Raw genomic sequence first — 18,502 nt, forward strand, 5'->3', positions numbered from 1 at the left:
AGACAGTGGTGCATGCAACAGGGAGGTTGGAATGATACTAGGAAGGACCCAGGAGAGAAGGAGGGACTCAAGGATTAGGAGAGAAGATAGGCATGACAGATGGAATGAGATCCCCCGGAAAGCAGAGGAGTGGATCCAGAATTCACAAGGACTGACAGACTTTCTAACGTCATGGAGGTTGGATGTGGGTAAAAATAAGTCTGTGGATACGATGGTGGAAAGTGGAAGGAATGCCAACCACCGTTTTCTTTGTGAGGCACAAAATCAGATGTTCCACTGAGAGCACAGAAAGGAACAGGGGTGCGAAGGTTAGAAGAGAGTGGAAGGAAGTATAAACTTTTTCACAGTGACTCAGCGGACAATGTAAATACAGCAAGAGACACCCAGTTAGGCAGAGTCAGAGCGACCGTGAATTAATAGTGCTGCCGATTTGCCTGGTTTTGTGTGTTTCAAATCAGGGATTTGCCAAAGTTTTCCTAATTCCTTCACCTACAGGGAAGCCTGACTGGATCCCAGGATTGTAAATTCAAGCCCCAGATTGCAGGTGGAGCCTGAAAAAAAGAAAAAAATTAGAGGTGCTCCTAATTCCTTCAGCTGCATTTGATTTTATTTGAGCCTCTAAAGCATTTTGTCCATACTTTGAACCTGCTTTTTACTACTTTATAATGTTTTATTTCCCTGCTAAAATATAAAACCCCAGAGTAAAGAGTGATGGTTTATTCATCTCTCTCCCTCAAAGCACCTACAACAGTTCTTTGCAAAAAGTACTTTATAGACATTTTTACGTTTAACTATTCAAGTACATAAAATGGTTCATTTAAAAATTTAGTTGTTTCAAGATCAAGTCTGCATAATCAAGAAATGGTAAAGACCTAGAAATTAAACTAAAAGCCGCAGTCAACAAAATCTGTTAAAATACATCTAGCTCTATCATGAAGGGCAGATATTTTTTTAACATCCTCCTGCCTCAGAAACTAAAGAATGGTGGCTCAGAGAACAAATTCCACAGCATGAGAATAGGAAAATCAATACTGAATGAACACAATCATCATCTAAAGACATATCTTACTCAGTGATTTAGCTCAGCATGGAGTCTGATACCTTCTAGCAACCTGAGAAGACATATAGAACTTTCTTTCTGGACATCTACTACCATTATTAGAGTACTACAGTTTAATATAGTTGTACAGTTAATACAATTATCGTTATATAATTTAGTTACCAGTTTTAACTAATAAGATAAAGTTATTTTTCAAATCAGATTTCCTATACATGAACATTTAAAAACCAGTAATTACCAAGTTAAAAAGATTCCGCCAGGAAATGACCAAAAATATAGGCAACATTTATCTTCAGACAAAATACCCAATTGTGGAGGGCAATGTTAACTCTTTTAGTATCTTTTAAACACTAAGCCTGTATTTCAACATGGACATGGTACTTCATATGCACTCACTTTTCACAATTCTTTCCTCAATTCAAATGTTTCAACCAAAACTTCAAGCATTTGAAATTGATTGTTGAGTAATAACTTCAGCTGACCTATTGGGAGAACACTAGTAGATGTCTTAATTTTTTTGTGTCAACTTGACTGGCTAGGGATGCCAGGATTACGTTATGTCTAGGTGTGTCTGAGAGGATGTTTCTGGACATGATCAGCATTTGCATCAGTGGGCTCAGCAAATTGTGCTCCTCAGTGTGGGTGGGCACCTTTTGGTCTGCTGAGAACCTGAATAGAACAAAAGGGAGATGAAAAAGGAATTGATCCTTTTCTCCTGCCTCATGGCTGAGCTGGACATTTCCTCTTCTCTTGCCCGCACACTGGGATTCATAGCATTGGTTCCTCTGGTTCTCAAGGCTTCAGGGTCAGACTGAACTATACTACAGGTCTTCCTGGGTCTCCAGCCTGCATGGCAGATTCTGGGATTTCTTAGCTTCAATAAACATGAGCCAATTTCTTGTAATTAAAAAATACATACATTTTTAGAAATACATACATTCTGTTGGTTCTGTTTCTCTGAAAAACCCTAATACAGTGTACATACAGATATGTTATCTGGTACTTCCCCAAATATACCCCACCAAATATCACAAGAAAATATATATCCTACAAAATATCCATTACAAAATTTTTTTAAAAAAGGATTATCCATTACTACCATGATATAAAGTGGTGACACTTAATGAGAATTTCTAAAATCCTTCAAAAATAAGCTATTATTTGATCAGACAACAGAAATTTTTGCTGGGAAATATACTTTCAGTACATTAGTTTTATAGAAATTGACTGCATTCAAGCAGAAGTTCACTTTATGTTATTTTCAGACAATTACGTATGTTCAAAATCTCACTGGTTCCTTCTTAACAGTCTGGTAAGTGCCAGAACTGATAGACTTCAATGATAATTTCTCTAGGAGGTCTGCTAAAAAAAAATCATGCAAAACCAAATGAAAGCCAAATAGTGATGATATATTTTGACATGGGCTGCAGCTACCCAATTGAATCAATCAAAAAGCTTATCAACAATTACAATGTAAGGGATTAGCATTGTGCAAGTTTGATATCAGCTATCAGTGTGAACTCTCCCAAGGCTTCCTCTGATCAACCAGCACCATTTTGACTCCCTTCTTATTATAAATGGGTTAAGATCCAGAAATGCCTAAGTAAAAACAAAGGCGATTTTTGCATACTATCTCATTTTTTTATTACCAGCTCCTAATGTTTTTCTCATAATATGAATAACTATTAACAGAAGAACGTTTCTTTTTATATTTCATGTAAGGCTTCAAAGAAAGAACTAGAATATTACCCATATCTGGTACCTCTTACACCTGAAAAAAGGCTTAAGTACAACTAATTACAATATTTGTGAACTTAGCTGTGTCAATACTACTCTAGATGAAATGTCCTTTAAATGAAAAGTTTTCCTTTTATTTACCTAGGATTCTAAGGCAAACCAAGAAATCACACCTTCTCTGAAATTGCACATTGTATACATATTGCAAAAATATTAAAAATTAAATAATTTAAAATTGAGTTAAATACATATAACAAGTTTAGGAATTGAAAGCTTTACTCGAACACAAAAAGCTACCCAAATAAAATTCCAGATTTTTAAAAACAATAAAACCTATTATTTATCTAAAAGTCAATATACTTATTTAGTGGCTATTAAGATAGCTGCATTTGCAGAAGATTTTTAAGGCAGTGAGACTACTCTGTATGATACTATAGTGGTGGATATAAGACATTATGCACTTGTCAAAACTCACAGAATGGACACCACCACAATTGAACCCTAATGTAATCTACGGACTTTGGGTGATAATGGTGTGTCAATGTAGGTTCATTGATTTTTAACAAATATTATCATCCTGGTGGGAGATGTTGATGACAGGGGGCGGTTGTGTGTACGTGGGGTAAGTGGTATCTGGGAACTCTTTGTACTTTCCTCTCAATTTTGCTGTGAACCTAAAATGGCTCTAAACAATAAAGCCTTTTGTCTCAAAGATTTAAAACACTATGATACAAGGTGATTTCTCTTGAAAGTTTATGTGAGTACTAATCAATATGCCATTTTTCACAAATCTAAGAAAAAAATTATTTCCAATGCAGTATTAGAGAGTACCTAACTTAACCCTAGGGAGTAGTATAACTTAACCCTAGGGAGTAGAAGCAAAGGACCTGTAAATTATGTATATTTTGTTCCTTGTGGAGATGGCACCCAGGAAAAGAGGAATTGTTTGAGAAAATTTTAATGAGATATACAGAACATCAGAACTAGAGGTATGCTAAAGCTACCCCCAAAATATCTTCTGGCCTAAAATATCACCATCTATCTCTTAGCATCTGTAGAATAAGGTAAGATAGAAAGGAAAATGGAAGATCACGATCACAGAGTGCCTGGTCCACTCAGCAAAACTAAAGTTGGACTTCTCAAGATCAAAGATGGTGTTATCTGTTTCTCCCAACAGTTGTTCTTTTTGGCCATAGCTTGTATACCCAACTAACCTGACATCATGCCCACATCCTGACTTCTGAGTACGTGGGGGAAACTGCTATAGAAAATATCTGCAGGGCGCCAGGGCGGCTCAGTTGGTTAAGAGCTGGACTCTTGATTTTGGCTCAGGTTATGATCTCAGGGTTGTAAGACTGAGCCCCATGGCTATGCCTTGAGTGAAACCTGCTTAAGATTCTCTCTCTCCCTCTCCCTCTGTCCCTCTCTACCAAAAAAAAAAATCAAAATAAAAAAGAAAGAAAATATTTGCTAAAAGATGGCTTCTTGAAAAACATGAGAAAAATAATATCATGGATATTATTGGAACAAGCAGTTTATATTTTTAAAAAGCTGAAAAAAAAGGAAGTGATAATCATAAAATATTGAACTTACTAATTAAGCTCATTTAATTTTGCTACTTAGGATGGCTCTATGGATGATTTTCTTATTCCAACTCCAACTAAAACAAAGGGCAAAATATTTGAGGGAGGAAAAACATAGCAAAATGTGAATATAATAGGTTTTCTACTAAACTTCAACCTTCTGGCATTTTCACTTATTCTTGTTAAAATAGTGTTCTATATTTGAAGTTTCTTGGAGATAAATAATGTACAAAGTGGCAATATGATGACTTATGGGCAAGAAATGAGAAACACAAGACACAAATTTTCCCTAAATACAGAAAAGTTGAAGTGGTTTCATTCATTTTTGCTTTCTGAGGGAAAATATGTAGCAAGAGGTAAACAGCGGAGTCAAGGTCTAAGCAATAGTGACTAGCACTGAAATAGTCAGTAGTAAAGTCTTCTAACATGTCTAATAGAGATTTTGAATATCTAGGTAAAGCTTTAAAAAATCCATAAATGTAATACAGTAATAACTACCTATGGGTGAAATTCTCATTGGTTGTATAATTTATTTAGTTGCCCCAGCATACCACTCTTTATTTTATTTGTCTATTTTGGCACAGTTTAAAAACATTCTCTTTACTTTGGATATTTGATATAATTCATCTTATTTTTTATCGAATTTAATTTTCTACAAGATTCATTATAATTATGACCTCCATAAATAAGTTGACAAACGTATTGATTTGTCTCTTCTTATTGGTAGCAAATTGAAATTGTAAGTCTTCTAAAAGAATGTCAAGTTCTTCACCAAATTAATGTGTGATGTCTTCAAGATGGATTTAATTTGTGCCACTTGATAACAACCTTTTCTGGATTTGTAACTGTCTCTTTCCACTGATTTGCTGCTTCGGTGTGATTACTGTCTTCACTTATCCAAATCTGCAAAGGAACAGTACAATCATTTAACTTAACACAAAAACAGCAATTGGGTTCAAAATAGTTACTTCTTCTTACTGATGAAAGCCAGGTAGAAGTTGGGTTCACATTATTTTCAATTAAACGTCTTTTCATTTTTCCAAAACAACGTTAAAACATTTACTAATTTTGTATGATTCAATCCAACTTGAAAATTCAATGTGGAAGAAAAATTCAATATGAGATATTCTAAAATAATTTCTCCCCAAACAGTAATTAGTATTCTTCGTTATTCAATAGGTCTAGGAGTTCAACTTACAATTGATCCCAACCATTCAAAATCATCTTTGTAAAAGTAAGCTGAGATTAATCATGATATAAGTTAGACTGGTACAAAATGTACATTTTAAAGCACTTTTTACACTAGATAAAGCTATGATTTTAACTGAAATCTAAACTATAACTTTAGGTAATAGATATGAATGAATTTGAGAAGACCGCAGAGCATTATGCAAGTGTAAAGCATCATATCCGTCACAGGCCCCAGAGGCAAGGGGCACAAGGGGTGCAAAGCCTGAATTCTCACCTGAGCTTTAGTACTAACAGGTGCTGTTTGGAATTAACTCCTCTGACATTCAGTTTCTAATTCTTTTAAATAAAGAAACTGAAGCAAGTTACTAATTTTCAAACTTTTTCTCCTAAATTTCCTGGTCTTAAAGAACTTTTCCTTCAAATAAAATCTTACAAAGAACCTAATATATGCAACAGGTAATACCAGAGCACCTTGGCTGAGATGAGTGGGAGGCTCTGAGTCCACATCCGGCTCCCCAACCATGGTGGCTCCTAACGATACCAGAGAAGCCACAGGAACAGATGGCCAGCAAGAACCCTTCCAGAATTATTATTCTTAATTAGACTCTCAACCAAGAAAGTGGAATCACCAAAAAAGTTATCCTGAAAAATCACATGTCAAGAAAATCTCCCATTCCATTCATACATGGTAGCTGAGGCTTGAGGATATAGGAAAACTTTAACTGAATGCATTTCACAGGCCTCATGGTGACTACTCATATGACTTCTTGAGTCCAAACTCCTTCTCAAATAGGAATAAATAAAGAACAACAAAACTATAACTTTTTTAACAAATATTTTAGGTAGAAAATACATGAAGAAGTGAGTCAAAGAGTTAATATTAATCTTTGGAAATTCACACCTAATTGGAGGACTTCATGTAGACTGCTAAGAACATCTTGTTATCAAGCAGAAGCTTTTAAACCAATGATGTAGATTTTGGACTTTAAATGCTAGTCAAACAATCATAATGAAGATAAAAGACAATGGGCAGCTGCCATTAATCTACTCAGAGTAAAAGAAACTACAAGGGAAATAAGTCCCTATAGGATTGACAAGGAAGCAAGTGTTCTACTGTCTTACACAGACTACTAAAAAAATTTTAAGAGAGTAATCCAGACACTAAAATCATCCATCTAAATACCATCACAACCACTGCTAAAACTAATGTTTTCTAGAAATTCAAGTCTAATATAATTCAGTTGATAGCACACAGAGTTACATGTTAAATTTAACATGAAACAGAATGAGGTTGGGTATCTGCAGCCTTAGAAAAGTCTATTTAATTGCTTAGTGTCAGTACCATTAACTAGTCAATGGTACTGAAGATCTGATCTTTCTTATGGTATTTATAGTTGAGAAGCTCAGAAATAGACTCATTCTAAGATAAGCAGCCTAACTGCACAGAAATTCCAACTACTTGTATTAAAGCAAAATCTGACAGGATATCATTTTTGTGGCAACATTAAATTTTAACTTATGATGCTGTAGAAATTTATTCCATTCAACTTCAATTTTATCCTCCATTCCTTTTGTTAACCAACTGTTTCAATGCATAGAAAAGAGCAAGGAAAGGATCAAGGTAAAAAACTCCCTACTAACCTGCCCCACAAAGTGTCGTCTTCTTACAGAGCTCCGACTATAAAGCTTAATGAGAAAAAGAATTTCTTTTTCATTCTGTAAAAGTGGAAAAATCATAGTTTCTCCCCACTTTACTCTTCCATTGGAGGCTTTCAGTAAGCGGGTCTTCTTCTTATAAATCAACTCTCCTGAACTAAACATTGCCACCTTCACAAAAAAACCTAAAAAAATAAGAAGTTGTGATATGCAAAATTTTATTTTAAGTGCCATACAAAGATAGTATACCTATATATTATATTTGGTGTGAAAATAGATATAGACCACTTATAAAGATCCGAAGAGCTACAGGTATAACAGAAAACATTGCTAGTAAACTTGGTAATTTTAATCACACTTTACAAAGAACTACAGCAACCTTGAAGGAATTTAATCTTCCCCTAACCTGAATGCTATGAAAAAGAGAGGGGTCAACTCTTTGGACAGCTGGAGGAATCTAATTCCCAATTTTGCAGAGGTACAATTCTTTGCTTGAGACTCTAGAGGTTCAACAGATGCCCACTAAAGAAAATCTGTTCATTAAACAGATTGAGATGGACAGCTTCCAGTACAGCTTCCAGTAATGGTATAATAGCTGCACAAACTCATCTTCCCATACATAACAATGATAAACCCTGAGAAAAATTTAAAAAACAAACAAACACTGTACAAGACATTAAAGAATGATCAAAAACAGGAAGAAACTGAAGAGGAGTCAAGTCTTAAAAGATGGGAACTGTACTGGGCAAAATTCAGGTTTCTGAAGCTTTCCACCTAAGCACAATGCCCAGTCTGATGGACACACAGGCCAACAGTTCAGGCCGAGGGTGCAGTCTGACTAGTATGAGTCGTCACAAGGGAGAGCTGAGGCTGCCAGGGCAGCAAGAAAGTGAGCAAACTTCCAGAAAGGAGGCAGCTGTAAAGTGAGGAGCTAGTCGGACCATGAGATTTAGAAAATGCAGATGTGGATAATCCCAATTAGCAGTTTTGGTTAACGAAAGACACCCGTTGGTGTAATAAACCACATCTGTAGACTTCTCTCATGGCCTTGTTTCCTAGAACTAACCCTGTGTAGTCCTGGTGATTTGTTCTTTTCATGCCAAGTTGGATTTTATTTGCTTATTTTTATTTTATGATTCTTCCATCTATCTACACAAGTGGTAATAGTCTATAGCTATTTTTTCTATGCACTATTTTTTCTGTTTTGATACGAGAATATGCTCACCTCATAAAGTTACTTTTTCCATTGATTTTCATGCTTTGGAACAGCTTATATAAAATAGGAATTAAATGTTCCTTGAAAATTTGGTAGACTCCACCAGTAAAATCATCTTGGCCTGGTGCTTTTATTAGAGGCAATTCTTTAACTACCTACACATGGTTATCATTTTATTCAGATGTTCCCCTGCTTTTGGAGTGAATGGCAACATTTTCTTTTCTCTGAAAATCAGTTATTTTATATAGATGTTCAAATGAATTGGCAGTTTTAAATGATATTATTTATTATTGAACCTCTTCTGAATTTGCAATGTTATCCTCTTCCTTGTTCATGTTTTATTTTTTGCTCAATCCAACTCACTATAGGTTTGTCTATTTTATTGATCTTTTCAAAGAAAGGGCTTTGGGTTTTACTGATTATGTCTTTTTCTGTTGTCTTGATAATTATCAACTTCAACTTTACCTTTAATTCTTTAGGTCTACTTTCCTCTGTGTTTGTTGGGGTTTTCTTAGCTTCCTGAACTGAATGGCCAACTGCATTTATTGTTAGTCTTTGTAGTTACAGTGGACATCCAGACATCTTATAGAAGAATAAAGGAGCACTCCTACCATACCATACTCTTAGCCCTTCAGGTAGAACTGACCTCAAACTTCCAGCTCAGGGAACAGCCATGTGAACCAGGCCTAGATAACACAAAGTATCAGAACCCCTTCTTCTGCCCAAAGGAACAGCGAAGGAAAAGTGTTTTAGTGTTTCTGTTTGATATTTTTAGGTTTTTAAAATTAAGCTTCTAGTTAGAATGTTCAACAAAGGGTGTAGACCTATAGAAAGGATAAATTATCTAGGCTGGTGAAATGTATCTGACAGTCCTCTGGACACTCAATCTATATTAACTAATGAACTAAATAGGGAATATGATCAAATGGATAAAAACCAAGAGAGCATGGAAAGTTGTCACAATGACTAAAATGTAAAATCCAATAAAGTAATTTTAAGTTAAAAGTGTTTAAGTATTATGCTGAGTGAAATAAGTCAATCAGAGAAGGACAAACATTATATGGTTTCATTCATTTGGGGAATATAAATAATAGTGAAAGGGAATAGAAGGGAAGGGAGAAGAAATGGATAGGAAATATCAGAAAGGGAGACAGAACATGAAGACTCCTAACTCTGGGAAATGAACTAGGGGTGGTGGAAGGAGAGGAGGGCGGCAGGGTGGGGGTGAATGGTGACGGGCACTGAGGGGGCACTTGACGGGATGAGCACTGGGTGTTATTCTGTATGTCGGCAAATTGAACACCAATAAAAAATAAATTTATTATTTTTAAAAAAGTGTTTAAGTTCCATAATAAAAGCAACTAAGATTTTAATGTCAATTACTAAGATATGTAGGAAAAATTACCTTTTACTAATATCTTCTGAAGACTCCACTTTGGTTTTTTTTTTGTTTTTTTTTATAATAAATTTATTTTTTATTGGTGTTCAATTTGCCGACATACAGAATAACACCCAGTGCTCATCCCGTCAAGTGCCCCCTCAGTGCCCATCACCCATTCACCCCCACCCCCCACCCTCCTCCCCTTCCACCACCCCTAGTTCGTTTCCCAGAGTTAGGAGTTGAAGACTCCACTTTGAACCACGGATATACTTACTCAAAGTGAGAGGTGTCGAAGAGCTTGGAAGGTATTGTGCCTCAAGAATTTGTAACTGAATTCTGCTATTTACAGCTTGAAAACAAGTCCCCAGTTCAAGTTCTGCATGGCAAACCTGGATATCAAAAAAGTGCCTTTTGGTAAATAAGAATAAAGTTTTGCAGATACTTCAAAAATTAAAAAATAAAGAGCTATAGTAAGAAGTTTTGAAAGCTTTTTATTGACACACAAAGCTATGATATAAAAGATGGTTCGGATAAATGCCATGGATTCTGTAAATATGAGCTACTCACTTTCATGGATTCTGAAAATCCAAATCACACCTACGTACATACACACCTTTAAAATCAGGGTGGTCAAAAGACAATTAAAATTGAAAACAAATTAAATTCCTGAGCAGCGGTACTAAAGAAAATGTCCGTGAAATAAACACCAAAAAACCACACTCCCAAAACACTTAAATTCAGTCATTTGAATTATTTTTAATACATAAACTACAATAAAAAATTTCAAATATAAGAATCATCATTATTTTTCCCAATTGTAGACATGACAGTAGGTGCTACCCAACTTAGAAGAAAAAGGGTTATTCCAAGCGACAAACGTGTAGGTTAAAAGCTGAATTGCTATGCTGAGTGAAAGCCAGCCAAAGAAGAACATTAGAAAGAAGGAAGCTAGTGAAAGTAATGAGATAGCAAATAATAAGGAAAAAGTCAAAGAAAACCTGAGGAAAACAATGCAATGAAGCAGATTCAGAGAGGGGAAAAGTTAAAATGTGCTCTTCATTATTGCTAGCAGAAGAACATAAGTAAATTCATGAAATGGAACACAAGCCAGCCTACTTAGGTGGACTTCAAGGTCCCTGGAGTAAAAAAATAAAAGAAATAAACATAAAGTCATCCAAACAGAAAAACATTACTGTTCATGTGCTGAGAAGAATAGGTATGGGAATAAAGCAAGAGCATCGTGTTAATAGACCTCACTAGGGCTCGGAATAGACAGGCACAAAAATCTTTGTGAGTGTTGATGCCAACGAAGGTTAAAAAACCAGCTGAATGACACTCCATGAAGAGATTTATATTTGGTAATTGCCTAGTATTCCCCAGTAACTGACATAACTCATTGAAAAAGAACTTTTCCAAGTACATGCCATTGACTGAATCATGGGCATTTCCTTAAAACATGATCCTGCAGTTTTTAAAGATTTATTTATTTATTCATTTTTATGATAGACAAAGAGAGAGAGAGAGAAAGAGGCAGGGACACAGGAGGAGGGAGAAGCAGGCTCCATGCCGGGAGCCTGACGTGGGACTCGATCCTGGGACTCCAGGATCACGCCCTGGGCCAAAGGCAGGCGCCAAACCGCTGAGCCACCCAGGGATCCCTGATCCTGCATTTTAAAACTGGTCATCTTAAGATCAAAAAGATGTGAGATATATTTATACATATGATGGAATATCACTCAGCCATAAATAAGAATGAAATCTTGCCATTTGCTATGACATGAATGGACCTAAAGAATATTATGCTAAGTGAAATAAGATTTTAAAAAATATCATAGGGCAGCCTGGGTGGCTCAGTGGTTTAGTGCCACCTTCAGCCCAGGGCCTGATCCTGGAGACCTGGGATCGAGTCCCACATTGGGCTCCCTGCATGGAGCCTGCTTCTCCCTCTGCCTGTGTCTCTGCCTCTCTCTCTCTCTCTTACGAATAAATAAATAAAATATATTTTTTAAATCATATGACTTATTTCACTCAGCATAATACCCTCCATTTCCATCCACGTCAATCAGAGGACAAACATTATATGGTCTCATTCATTTGGGGAATATAAAAAATAGTGAGAGGGAATAAAGGGGAAAGAAGAAAAATGAGTGGGAAATATCAGAAAGGGAGACAGAACATGAGAGACTCCTAACTCTGGGAAACGAACTAGGGGTGGTGGAAGGGGAGGTGGGCGGGGGGTGGGGGTGACTGGGTGACGGGCACTGAGGTGGTCACTTGACGGGATGAGCAGTGGGTGTTATTCTATATGTTGGCAAATTGAACACTAATAAAAAATAAATTTATAAGAAAAAAAATAAAAATCATATGATTTTATACATATGTGGAATCCAAAAAACAAAACAAATTCTTAAATACAGAAAACAGTGGGAGAAGGGACATGGGTGGGGGGATGGGTGAAGTAGATAAAGGGTATTAAAAAGTACAGACTTCCAGTTATAAAATAAATAAGTCACAGAGATGAAAAGTACAGCACAGGGAATACTATAACAGCGTCACATGTGATAAATGGTAACTACAATTATTATAGTAAACACAGAATACTGTACAGAATTACCAAATCCTCATGCTGCACACCTGAAACTAATTTAACTATCCAATCATACTTTCATTTAAAAACATTTTTAAAAATACAATTAAATTGGTCATGTCATATGAAATAAAGAGATAGACAGTGAAAAGTGAACCACTTTATAAATCCAACTGTTGAGGTTAGACTTCCCCTTAAAAAGTCTAAAATCATGGTCAAACTCGTCTATTTTGGCAACAAATGCTGGATTTTTTTTAAGATTTATTTATTTTGAGAGAGAGAGAGAGAGAGAGTGAGTGTCCGTGTATGTGTGCATGCGTGTGAGCAGGAGGAGAGAGAAAGAATGCTGAGCATGGTGCCTGACAACATTTGATCTCCCAACCCATGAGATTATGACCTGAGTCAAAACCAAGAGTTGGATGCCTAACCAACTGAGCCACCCAGGCGCCCCAACAAATGCTGAATTCTGATAAATAAGTGAAAATACTATTTTTGCTTTTATTATCAGAATAAGAATGGATCCATACATCTCTTTGGTAGCATATATAAAATAAAGCCTTTGCTGATTTAAAAAAATGCTGCTGCTGCTCTTGGCATTTAAAAAAATAAATATAACAGTTACTTACTGTTTACAAAAGCCAAGGAAACCATGGCTAAAAATTTTTGTTATTATGGTTTTGTACCCATAATGTGATAATTCACATGAAAACACCTAATGGTGGCAAAACTTCTCTTAGTGTTACACACGGGTAGGGCTCACTTTCACAAAAATGAGCATTTGGCAAAGGGTTTGCCATTTCTAACTTGCCAATGCCATTTCAGAGTTCAACTCACTTAGTATGTTCCAGTATATCAATTTGGATTGTGGAAAACTATTCAAAGTGGTTTTCCATCTCCCAATAATCCCAAAATTAAAATTCCAATTAGCTGGTATATATTAAGTGCATTTTTAATGGGCAGAACACTGTGGAGGATATAAGATATGATCTCTGGTCTTACATTATTATGTATCATGTTTTAAAGAACAAAAAAACCTGAGCCTTCCTAGAATTATTGTTGAAAGTAAAAAGTTAAGCATAATTAGACCGTGATCTGTCTGGTGATGTCTCCTTGGTGGGAGCGATACGTGGTAGAGCTAAGAGAGCTGGCCCTGGGAGCAAAGCTTCTGCCCAAATTCTAGCCCACCAATTGCTGGCTAGAGAAAACCAGGCAAGCGCTTCAACATATTCGTCACTATGGTAGGGATAACAAGAGCAGAAAGCTCATAAGTTTGGTGTGAGCATTCAATCACCTAACAGCATATGGAGAGAGCCCAGATGTCCACTGACTGGTGAATGGATAAAGATGTGGTCTATATATATACAATGGAATGTTACTCAGCCATCAGACAGAATGAAATCTTGACAGTTGTAAAGACATGGATGGAGTTAGCAGGTATTATGCTAAGCAAAATAAGTCAGAGAAAAACGATTATCATACGGTTTCACTCATGGAATTTAAGAAACAAAACAGAAGATCATAAGGGAAGAGAGGAAGAAATAAAACAAGACAGAATCAGAGAGGGAGACAAACCATAAGAGCTCCCATAACTCTAGGAAACAACTGAGAGCTGCTGGAGGAGAGTGGGGGCGGAGGGATGGGGTAACTGAGTGACAGGCATGAAGGAGGGCACGTGATGTCATGAGCACCAGGTGTTACAGCAGACTGATGAATCACAACCTCTATCTCTGAAACCAGTAATACATTAGGTGTTAATTAATTGAATTTGGATAAAATAAAAATTAAAAAATCAAAAAATCACCTAAAACCACATCAGTTGTTTGGTTAAGTGTCTATAAATGTCAGCTATTTCTTCACACAAACCTCTTCCACATTATTTGACACAGAAATTTGGGTTCTCAAACAAATACTTCCATTGCTATTTGTCGAGGTCAACAACTCTGTAGTAAGGAAAATATTAGCTCTACATGAAAGTTCTGCTGTTTACGGTGACATAGCTGTCAGTATGGAGGATGGGTGTGGAAATCTGGCTCTGTCACTTTCACAATCCGAATATCAATTTTACACAGGAAACAAAGCATACTATTATTGCATTAGCCAATAGTATAAAACATTCACCGGTAACACAAGTTCACTGGTCCAGGGTACCTCGCGAGCTCCCTCAAGCCATCAGCCTTTCTGTATCCCTAGCACCCAGCACACAACAGATACACAAACATTTGTAAGGCCTCTAATACAGGAAATAATTTGGTAGAAACTTAGCCAAAACCATCCTTTCAGATTCTCCAAGGCAGATAAAAATGATAGCATCTCAATTTTCCCCAGAAAACACCTTTGCTGAGTTATCTTCTGATCCACTCTACTGGTCTTTAAAGTTTTATTATATGAATTACCCACTGGAATAGTATATTTGTGCCTTCTGTAAAACACGGCTGCAGATTACCATCTACCAAGCTAGTTTCAAAGATGCAAGTGACCAACCTGTCCCAGTTATGAGGCAAATTTGCTATATTTAAACAGAATATAAAAATAATCTAATAGAGCATGCTTTCACTCATTTATTCTTTCATACCTGGGTACCAATATTCAATGTCAAGAGTATAACAGGCCCTTATGAAGAGCACAATAAAATGGAAGCCTGAGGGATCCCTGGGTGGCGCAGCGGTTTGGCGCCTGCCTTTGGCCCAGGGCGCGATCCTGGAGACCCGGGATCGAATCCCACGTCGGGCTCCCAGTGCATGGAGCCTGCTTCTCCCTCTGCCTGTGTCTCTGCCTCTCTCTCTCTCTCTCTCTCTCTCTCTCTCTGTGACTATCATAAATAAATAAAAAATTTAAAAAAAAATGGAAGCCTGAGCCTAGTTTTGTTTAAAACAAGCAACTGAATTCTAAAGTATAATGAATGTTGTACAGAGAACACATAGGAGATGAAGACAGGAAATAACATACAAGAAATAACTACCTAAAATTTTCACTTTTTGATCAATCATAGAAATCCATTTTCATTTTTTAATCCCTAATTTAATACCCCTCTAATTCAGTGGTTCTCAAGCCAGACTGCGCAGTAAAATCACCTGGGAAGCTTCTGAAAAAAACAGCAGCTTCTGGCTCCCTCCCATCTCCCCTCGCCCCCAGAAAATTCTGATTTAGTTGGTTTAGGTGTGGGCATGTTTGTAAAGCTCCCCAGGTGATCCTAATGCGTAGCCAGGGTTAAGAACCACTTTAAATCACATTAAATTTTTTTAAGGTAGGTAAAATATAAATCTCACATAAACTTAAAATCACATATAGATTTGGCCTTACAGAAGCTTATGACTGATTTCTGTAAGTGCTATCCTGACACAGAAACTATATAATTAAATTATCAGGGGTTTCTAAACAATCTAAAGACAGTGTTCAGCTGGCTAGTTGAAAGAATTAAAATCAGATCTCAAAAATCAACACACAGTACAAATAATCAAGTTATTTAAAAAAAAAAAAAAAACAAATCCAGCTATAAAAACCTCCATTTTACCCAATTTATGGACATTTAGCTTACTCATGATTAAACCACCTTCCTAGTCTATTTTAAGGCAATCTCAGAGTTTGGAATTTATTATTCTTTCTTGCTATAACTAAATTATCAATTAGTCACTTCAGGATTATTTTCCCTGAAGTATGAAACATTTATAAAAAATGTACAGGAGAAGGTAACTCTAAGGGTATTTTTCAACAGAGAAAGCAAAGGGTCTCTGTTAACCTTTTATCATTTACTTAAAAAGTATTAACAATGACAGTATTATTACTTCTTGAAAGCCTTCCCAACCCTCTAATATATTCTAGAATGTCCCAACAAAAACTCATCCACAAAATAATTCTAAAAGTATAAAACAGTTTTAACATTACATACTATTATCACTTACAGAAATTTTTGAAGGTGGCATTATATCCAAAGAGTAATCCATTTCCTGTGTGCTGAGAGTTCTGAGTGACAGTGAGCATTCTCCAATGGTTTTCTTCCTGGGAGTCTGGGTTTGAATCTTAAATACAAGCCTTACAGTTTGTAGACTTTGGAGTTTAATGGCAAATACAAAAGTTTCCATAAATTCAATAGCCTAAAAAAAAAACCCCACAAGAAAATAAGAAATAATAATATAAAAAATAATAAGAAGAAAACAATATAATAATAAAAGAAAACAATATAATAAGTAAAAGGAATGGGGAAAGAAAAGACGATATGCCAGTACAAAAGAAGTGAAAGTAACATTTTATCATCTAGGACAGGAAGATCTGATTTTTTTTGCAACAAAAAATATTTTTCAACGTAAGTCAAAATGACAATGACCATGAGTTGTTTTTCCAGAATTTATCCTGGACTGCCTTTCTTACTTTCACAAATCAAATCACCCTTTTAATTACTAAGGAATTCAGGTCAATATTAATTCCACATTTAGCAGAAGATAGCTTTTCTTTTTGAAAACTGGGTTGTTTTCCATCTTTGGTTCTGGGGTATCTTTCCTGCTCTTCACCACAATTTTCAACAGTTAATAAGTGGTTCAGAATCTCAGGTGTGCTCTTTCAGCAAGTACCCCAAATCTAACTGTTCATATTAAAAGACTTGAATTATTTCTATTCTTTGTCTAATATTCTTCCCACCTACCTCGGGCTCTGATTTCTCCTCCTGTGACATTTGCTCCATTCTTTGCAACCTGAAAATCAATCTCCTTGAAAAGTGCTACCTTCTCCCATAACTATCCACCCTAGGCAGCAAGTCAGTGTTTTCCGTGCTCAGAAGATTTTCAAACGTTCTTTCCATAACTCCTAATATTTTAAAAGCCCTGTCTTACCAAGAACTAACATCTTCTTAACACAAGATTGATTTTTGCTATCTACTTCCTTCTTCCCCTCTACTGCATTCTTTTGAAAGGGAGGGGGTTTTTTTGCCTTTTGAAAAAACACAATATCTGGGCAACTAACATCCATATTTTAGATACTGTGCCAACATTTTCACTTTTATTGTAATTGCTTACATCTGTATAGTCAAAATTGTGTTTCTGAGAGCCTCCCAACTACTGGAGCTATCTTTTTCTCTGAGTCTCAAGGCACAGGATCACACCACCAATAGAGTATTCATAAAATATGTAATGTTAAAACTGAAATGCAGTGAGCTTACACATAATGCAAGTGTGCTGGTCTGTCCCACATTTTGCTACAATAGGGGTAAAGGGGTAAACAAGTTGACAAATGATAATAAATTTTAAAAGTAAGATTCCATGCAAGAACTAATAGGAGAGCAATTTTTCCTAAGCTTAGTTTTATTTGAAAATAAAAAAGTGAAACTGTTTAATTCAGGAAGGATCCATCTTCAATATCAGCACTATAACCATATTTAAGATTTATTTCCATCTTGACTTTCTCTAATGCATATTTTCACAGTGAGATACTAAGACATGTATATCAATTTTGATTAGTGCCTTCTCACTTATTAAGAATATTTTTCCATGTCCTAAAAAACTCTTCCTAAACATTATTTTTTATAGCTGCCTAATATTCTATCACATGGTGTTATGGTTTAAATTTGGCCTCAAAAAGGATATGCTGAAGCCCTGACCCTCAGTAACTCAGAATGTACCTTATTTAGAAATACGGTCCTTGAAGAGGTAACTAGTGAAGTTAAGGTGAGGCCATAGTGGAGTGAAGACACAGCGACAGATGGAAAATGCCACATGAAGGTGGAAGCATAGAATGAAGTCAAGGAATGTCAAAGATTGCTGACCATCACCGAAGCTAGGAGAGTGGCATGGAACAGATTCTCCCTCACTGCTGAAGGAAGGAACCAACATGCTGACACCTTGATTTCAGACTTTCTCTAAAACTGTGAGAGAGAAAATTCTGTTGTTCTATGCCACTCAATTTGTGGTACTTCATTACCCAAAGAAACAAATGCACATGGTATATATGTAGCGTGAATTTTCTTAACCATTCCCCTATATAAGACATTTAGATAGTTTTCCAATTATTCCCCTTGAATAAAACTGCCAAGAATACTTTATATATTTAAATTATTTCCATGGAACACATTCCAAGTCGAATCATCATGTAAAGGCATATTAAA

At 36.0% G+C, this 18,502-nt stretch overlaps 1 protein-coding gene across 4 annotated transcripts in view; it reads right to left on the reverse strand.

The window, feature by feature from the left end:
- Positions 1-585: 585 nt before the first annotated feature.
- Positions 586-18,502, reverse strand: part of TC2N (tandem C2 domains, nuclear) — a 71,288-nt gene continuing 53,371 nt past the window's right edge. For all 4 annotated transcript variants that reach the window (XM_049113572.1, XM_025467820.3, XM_025467819.3 and 1 more), the window contains 4 exons: positions 16,311-16,502; positions 10,099-10,213; positions 7,213-7,412; positions 586-5,283 (listed from right to left, as the gene is read on the reverse strand). In XM_049113572.1, coding sequence (XP_048969529.1) covers positions 5,173-5,283; positions 7,213-7,412; positions 10,099-10,213; positions 16,311-16,502 — 618 coding nt within the window. In that variant the 3' untranslated portion in view covers positions 586-5,172. The remainder of the gene's footprint in view (positions 5,284-7,212; positions 7,413-10,098; positions 10,214-16,310; positions 16,503-18,502) is intronic.

The sequence above is a fragment of the Canis lupus genome, chromosome 8 (genome assembly GCF_003254725.2).
Source record: "Canis lupus dingo isolate Sandy chromosome 8, ASM325472v2, whole genome shotgun sequence".
Taxonomy (NCBI): Eukaryota; Metazoa; Chordata; class Mammalia; order Carnivora; family Canidae; genus Canis; species Canis lupus.